Consider the following 7,718-nt stretch of genomic DNA (forward strand, 5'->3'; position numbering starts at 1 on the left):
GTTCATTCCCATTTTCTCCAGATGGTCACCATTAAAACCTTACACATGTTCCTTTTTGAAGTAAACTGTTGAGTAATGTGCGTGAGGCCTTGTTCTTGAAATCTATTAAAGTTATTGTTGCATTGAATGCATCCACATTTTTCATTCTGTTTTATTAACAGGCCCATTCTGAGAGAAAATATGGTTGGAGACCTTTATGAAACCCATGCTTTATTTCCTAGTTTGTGACAAACAACCTAAATCAGTCATTTTTGAGATTTGGATAGGGATTGCTATACATTAAAAATACCATGGTTTTCTGATATTTATACATTTTTTCCCATTTTAGGAAAAAACAGACAAATTGTGTTATAATTTAACATTTCTTGACAGTGGTCCTTTGGTCCTATCTTCAAGTTCCTTCAGTATACATCAGTTACATTTCTTCAGCTCCCTGAGATGCCAATTTTGAGCACGTAGGACCCAGGTATTCTTATATCCCAATATAACTTGGGCTGCTGATCCTTTAACGTTTTTTGCCCATTTTTTGTGATCATTTTGTTACCTCAAAAAGAAACCCAAATGGTGATAAAGTGTTGCAGTTGAGTCACATTTTAAAGAATATTAGCTTATTAAATGTAAGCAATTTGTAAGTTGTGTATTTTTGTAACTTTTAGGCATCCGCATACAGCATTTTGGCATAAATACATGGTTATTTTCTTGACTGTTCAGACTTGGCAGTTTTAACGTTTTCTTAGCAGCACTCTTTTATGATGCCTTGTAATGTAGAAGTTTTAATGATAATAAGAAAATATATTGATAAAAATTCCTGTTTTTAATACTGGCTGGATGCCTATATTCTTCTTGGACTTTATAAATTATATGCGAAGAGTATACCATGGACTTTATTTCTGCCTCTAAATTTTCAGACTAGGCTAGGGAACCATAATACTAGCATTGTCACCTTCTGGGTGAGACATGACAAATGTTTTTAAGTACTTAAAAAATACATATATACACACACATATGGTTGGTCTTTCCCATATTTGGAAAATTTACTACTTGGTAGACTTGAAAGTGTTTATAGTTGTTTGATGTGTACTGTTGCAGTACTTAACATTTTGAGTATAAACTTCAAAACCATTTTTTGTGTTTATTGTCATTGATGGAAAAATAAATAGTTGCATTCCCAAGTACTTGGAATTGAATTCTCAAGGTCAGGGTTTTTTGCACTTTTTCTGACCGGTGTGATCCCCTTTCCCCATTTCCCATTATGCCCAACAGAAAAGTAATGTAGTAGAATACTTGAGATGTGGAGGATTAGGAGCAATAGGAAGAGAAGAGACAGGCATAAGAAAGTTTCTCAGGTAGGAGGATTGAAAAAGGCCCCAAAGCCTTCTCAATGAGGAATGGGGAAGGCGGTTTTGCTGCCAGGTTTTACTAAGTTCCTTTTGATAAACCCTGCTACTGTAGTCCTCTTTTATTAATGCTTTCCTGACATTTACCCTGTTAGTTGAGGCTCTTCATTGTTCCTGCACTGAGCTGTAGAATTCTCTTTTGTTATAGATTTGCAAACCAGACTTTCCCAGCAGACTGAAGGTGAGTTGAACTCTGTTTATCCTTTTTTATTTGCCTTTGAAGTAGACTTAAAGTAGCAAGACATAGTTGTTTTATTATAGTTTTTATTTTGGGCCAAATTTTGGCATATTGGCTCACATTGTATACAGTGTGTATACATAGTAAGGTCTCTCATAATTTATATTTCAGAAGGCCTTATATACATAAGTCACGAAAATTACATAGGCGAAAGAAATGAAAATTTCCATGCTTTTTTTGCTTTAGTTTGCTTAGAATTATTTTCAGTCTTGTACTTGTTTCATGTTTATCTGTGTGTTCGTATTATTAGATTTTATAAAAACCAAATGAAACAATGTCATTTTAGTAAACATCAGTAAGTGAACTTAGTATGAGATGAGAAATCATGGTCTGACTGACCTTTTTTATGTTATGAAGTGATCTTCTAGCTCCATTGATTTGTGTAAGTAGAACCAAGTAATGAGAGGGGGATTATCTTGTCCTAAATTGCATGCAGATTTCAGACATTGAAATAATAAAGTAGGCTGTGGTTTTTTTTTTTTTTTGTTTTTTTTTTTTGCTTTTAATACCATGTAAATGTTTGCTACTTGACGAGAGGTTTTTACTTTTGAGCAAATTTGGTGTCCGTATTTTAGAGATATGATTGTATATGTGTAAAGTCTATGTTCTTTGATAGTTAGGAAGGAGATACATGTTTATATTTTTCTAGCAAATGAGAGTATTGTACTCATTGCTGTTCTCGTTAAGAGATAAATATTTTAAAGTAGAAAAGGATTTTTCCTGTTAGATGCTGAATTCATTGTGTATTACCATGATTTAGGTTGAGTCCAAATATTTGTTGTACTTTTTCTTAAATTTTTCAACATTAATGATACGTAATCATTGTAAATTTGAAAAATTGAAGTCCTTCCCAGTTGTTTTGTTATGATCTTCTAGTGTTTTTTCCAGCATACTACTATTTGATGATAAGTAACAGAACAATATTGCATATTTTGTAGTCATAATGCATGCACTCTTGCATCTTTAACTTTCCCCAAAATAATTTGACATCATTTATTTCAGCATTTCTATGTTAATTTAAAATTAAGCTGCATGAAAGAAAAATCAGTTTATTGAAGGAAAATACAAAGGTGCTAAAAGCACTTGTAATTCTGTCAGAAACAAGCATTTTTTTATGATGTATTTCATGCACAACTCTAATTTTTATTCAGTGGAAGACTTCCACTTATAGATACTTCCTCATATGATCATTTTAATTACCATAATTTCTAATGCACTGTTTTATCCTTAGCCATGTTGTGTATTGGAATGAAATTTGGTCATATAATATGATTACGGTGAGTTTTGTAACAGCTACTGGTAATGTTTTTATAATTCACATAAAAGCAATGGAGCAACCGTCTTGGACAATGCTATAACTTGAAAAACTACAGTTTTCTATATTTTGTTGCTCCTAAATGAATATTAGTATGTCCAGTAGTTACTTTTGAATTTTAACAGTGAGTTTATTGATATATGCTGTTCTTTTCAGTGTTTCTTGTATTGCACCAAAACAGACCTAATCCTTCTTAAAATTTTGATTTCATAGTATGATTTATTTTTCTAGGATATTGAGTCTTAAATGTTTGATTGTTATGCATCCTATTTTAATGAGATAATCCTTTTAAATATAAGTAAACTTTGATTATCAAAGAAAATATACTCCTATATATTCCTGGGCAGAAACATAAGGGCAAAAGGATATAGACTTAAGTGACATTTTAAAGGATTGTATTTCTACCATCCCCACTGTTCTCAAGGTGTAAACTCCAGCAATCCTACGGAATCAATCTACCGTTTTATTCTTTGCCTTTCTGGATTGATTTGTTCTGATATTTTGTCTAATCAAATGGATTCAGATCACCATCTCTCAAGTTTAATTTCCCTTCTAAATAAAACCCAAAACCAAACAAAACCAAAATTGTTGCCGTTGAGTCGATTCCGACTCATAGCGACCCTATAGGACAGAGTAAAACTGCCCTGTAGGGTTTGTAAGGAGCGGCTGGTGGATTTGAACTGCTGACTTTTGGTTAGCAGCCGTAGCAGCTCTTAACCACTGCACCACCAGGGTTTTCCCTTCTAAATAAAGAATTCCCAGATTTCTTACTATTGACCTTTTACAATAATACATTGCGTCAGAGTTTTTTTTCCCCCTCCTCTGGAGGGGGATAATTTTAATTGTTGCAGAATCATACACAACACATTTACCAACTCATCTTTTTCCACGTGTGCAGTGTGGTGATATCAGTTGCATTATTCATGTGGTGCAGTCCTCAACAGTTATCATTGCCAAATTTTAGGTTGCCTCAGTTTTCTGGGAACTGTGATGTACTTTGAATAAGCATTATTAAATAAGAAAAATTAGTGAAACTACCCCAGTTTCACACTTAGGGTAGTTTTAGTGGTTTGTTTTATTTATAAGGGATACTCTGCTGTATTTTCTATGAAAGTAATTTCTTTTTTTGTTTGTTTTTTTTAGCTTCAGCTTTAGCTGCAGCTGCCTCTGTTCAACCACTTGCAACACAGTGTTTCCAACTCTCTAACATGTTTAACCCTCAAACGTAAGTAATATTCTTTGGTAAAACTCAAAGGTATATTGTGAAAGCTATAATAGTCATCTTTTCTAAGTTATAATTATTCAGATATTTCCAAATATATCATAATTCAAACAGTGCAACAGTTTCAGTCCTTTTAATGTAAACTTGATGTACATTGCTAATTATTTCCTTTGGATACATTTGTAGAGTTGGAGTTGAATTAAAAGCTATTCAGATTTTGTGTTCTCTTTTTTCCTAAGTAGTTTTCCGTGATATTTCCATCACCACTTTATTGTCTCATCAGTCCTTGCCTTTGAAATATTGAACTCTTGTCAGTCTAATAGTAAAGTATCTTCAATTTTTTTTCTATTGGTTACTGCATGGTGTGAGGAATATTTTTTTCCCAGTACCTAACCAGTGATAAGAATAGTTATTTATTAATCAATCCAATCTCTTCTCATTGGTTTTGTATTAGTTTGTGGTTTACCATAGATGGAGCCTTGGGATTCATCCCTGTGAGTGGATGAGTTTGAGTGATGTAGATGTTTGGTGGGGTGGTTTTTTTTTAAATACATTTGAATGTTTAATAGGGTTTAATACTTTGTTACAGAGAAGAAGAAGTTGGATGGGACACAGAAATTAAGGATGATGTGATTGAAGAATGTAATAAACATGGAGGAGTTATTCATATTTATGTTGACAAAAATTCAGCTCAGGTAGGTTTTCTTTGTTTTTTAATGAACAGAGATAGGATGATGTTACACTATTTTATGTCTTAATCTTCACATGTATTTGGAGTACGTTAATGAACACTGTCTTTCCTTACAGTGTTTTTTTCTGAAAGAAGCTTTAACATAGTTGTTAAATACATCTCCCTTAAATAAAGACAATTTCAGGATAATTTTTTACCAGGTTATCCTGTAGCAGTTGCTGGTAATGTTCAAAGTTTGCCATAAGATCCTAGTGTTTTATTGTTTGTATGCTTCCAAATTAAAGAGAACAGATATTCTAGGAAAGACTTTTGGAATATAAATCTTTTCAATAAAATATTAGGTGTATTTACCAGCCTGTGAAACAAATATGTAAACTGTTTTGTGGTTATACAGCACTATGTTTTTCTAGAGAAATCTTGAATAAACTTACATCGTCATCTATCTTGTAGCTACATAGCAATGTCCTTAACGTCTTTTTTTCTTTTTTGAATTTTAGGGCAATGTGTATGTGAAGTGCCCATCAATTGCTGCAGCTATTGCTGCTGTCAATGCGTTGCATGGCAGGTGGTTTGCTGGTAAGTTTGGTCTGTTTATCTGAGCGATTGTTAGTAAGAGTCTAAACTAAGTGAAGACACTAATCCACTATATGTGTTTCTTTCAACAGGTAAAATGATAACAGCAGCATATGTACCTCTTCCAACTTACCACAACCTCTTTCCTGATTCTATGACAGCAACACAACTACTGGTTCCAAGTAGACGATGAAGGAAAATATAGTCCCTTATGTACATAGCTTTTTTTCTTTCTTGAGAATTCATCTTGAGTTATCTTTTATTTAGATAAAAATAAAGAGGCAAGGGTCTACTGTCATTTGTATACGATTCCTGTTACTTTGAAAAAATAAAAATGTTAACAGGAATGCAGTGTGCTCATTCTCCCTAACTAGTAACTCCCACTGTATACGAAGTTGTTTTCTTGTTCTGCCTTTTAAATGTACATTTACAAGAATTACATTAAGGATCGGTAGGAATGAATAGCTCTAGGAGAACAAATGTGCTTTCTGTAAAAAGGCAGACAGGAATGTAATGATATTTTAATGTTTCAGAAGCCTAACTTTTTACACAGCAGTTACATTTCACTAATGTTGGTATTTGGCTCATGGATTAATTAGCAAGATAAGTTTTCTGGAATACATACCTAGTGTATGAAAATTCAAGACAGCTAAAGGGCTGTTTAGCATATCACCTTGCATTCTGATTGATTGGCAAGAAAGGGAGATTTTCAAAATATTTCTTGATGGTAACTTTTCAATTAATGTATCTGTAAAAGTTTTTTTGTAAATATTATGTGTTCTGGTGTGTCTAAAGATTCCAAACAAAATGATCCCTGCATTTCCACAAATGTTCAGTGACAGTCTGGTAAGCAAAGCAGTCTGAGCAGGGAATAGGAAATGCAGAAATAGGTTTTGTCTGGTTGCATATAATCTTTGCTCTTTTTAAGCTCTGTGAGCTCTGAAATATATTTTTGGGTTACTTCAGTGTGTTTGACAAGACAGCTTGATATTTCTATCAAAACAATGACTTTCATATTGCAACAATCTTTGTAAGAACCACTCAAATAAAATTCTCTTAAAAAGGCATAAGAAATCTCATTTCTCAAATATTTTAAAGTCATAGAAACTTGAAAATAGAATATTAGTTTCTCTGACTTTCAGTAATCATTCAGTACTTGTCTCTTCGGGAAAACAGTTGTGTACAGAAAGTCTAGTCTGGAAGACTCAGTTTAAGCTGTCCCTGTACACTCCACTTGGCAATAATTTTTTGGAAACTGGTTTAGGTTTTCCTATGATTCAGTGAGATTCAGGGTACAGTCTTTCAACTTTCCTTTTAGGACTGGTATCTGGGTATCCCTATAGCCTAGCGCATTACTTATTTAGGGTAATGTAGAAAAACTGAGCAACTTAACAAAAAGAAAACCACACATTTATTCAGGCCTTAAGCCTGGGCATTGTCTCCTGTGTGGTATGGGCATCTCCGTAAGAAGAAAAGAAAAAACTCTGAACAGAAGTTCAAACTGGGTTCCCAAATTGTTCTAGCTGCATACTACAGGGGATTTTGAGCTTTAATGTTTGGACAGCCAGCCTTCAGTTTCTGTGCCTAGGTTGAATGTTTTAGTAGCCATTTTACTCCTAATGGAATAATTATGGTCTAGTACTGATTTCCTCACCTGGTTATTTCTGTTTCAGCTACTGATTTTGATACTACTGAGGTTTATTTTGATGTCAGTTGTGACTTTTAATCAACTTTGAGTTTGATGAATATTATTTCCTCCCTTAATTGCCTCAATTCTTTAACTTGAAGAAAATCTTCAGGGTTCAAGTTAACTTTATATTTTTCAACTCTGGGTAGCAGTCAGAGACTTGTAGTATGTAAATGTTTCATTTTCTTCCTAAAATACTTCTTGGTAGCTTCCCATTTAAAAATTTTTTTTTTTCTTGCTTGAACCAAATCCCATTAGGTTTGTCTTATTTCTTTCCATGGAAATGGGCCAATAAACATGGACTTCAGTAGACATTACACAAACTGCTTGATCTGTCAAAGGGGAGCCAGAGTTTCCCCCCACACAGAAATGTTTATATTCAAAGGAAATGTTAGAATTTAGTCATTCAAATAGTGTAATGCTCAATTGCCATCCTGAGTGAAGTCCTTAAGCCAACCCGAGAGCATATTTAAGAGGCGATGCAGGTCAGAGCAAAAGCAACTATAGGCCCTTGTTTGGCCTAAGCAGGTGACAGGTACTTGCCTCTTTGCCACAGAACCTACTGCATCAAGCCAATTAATGGGGGTGGGGGTGG

General features: G+C 33.8%; 1 protein-coding gene across 5 annotated transcripts in view; it reads left to right on the top strand.

The window, feature by feature from the left end:
* The window catches only part of RBM39 (RNA binding motif protein 39), a 29,768-nt gene extending 23,265 nt beyond the window's left edge, over positions 1-6,503 (top strand). For 3 of the 5 annotated variants that reach the window (XM_023725003.1, XM_023725001.1, XM_023725006.1), the window contains 5 exons: positions 1,528-1,578; positions 4,094-4,175; positions 4,762-4,867; positions 5,361-5,439; positions 5,529-5,710. In XM_023725003.1, coding sequence (XP_023580771.1) covers positions 1,528-1,578; positions 4,094-4,175; positions 4,762-4,867; positions 5,361-5,439; positions 5,529-5,629 — 419 coding nt within the window. In that variant the 3' untranslated portion in view covers positions 5,630-5,710. Of the gene's footprint in view, positions 1-1,527; positions 1,579-4,093; positions 4,176-4,761; positions 4,868-5,360; positions 5,440-5,528 lie in introns of all 5 variants that reach the window. The other 2 variants (XM_004370389.1, XM_004370390.2) reach the window with 2 other exon arrangements.
* The last annotated feature ends 1,215 nt before the right edge of the window (positions 6,504-7,718 follow it).

This window comes from Trichechus manatus, unplaced genomic scaffold, assembly GCF_000243295.1.
Source record: "Trichechus manatus latirostris isolate Lorelei unplaced genomic scaffold, TriManLat1.0 scaffold00008, whole genome shotgun sequence".
NCBI lineage: Eukaryota > Metazoa > Chordata > Mammalia > Sirenia > Trichechidae > Trichechus > Trichechus manatus.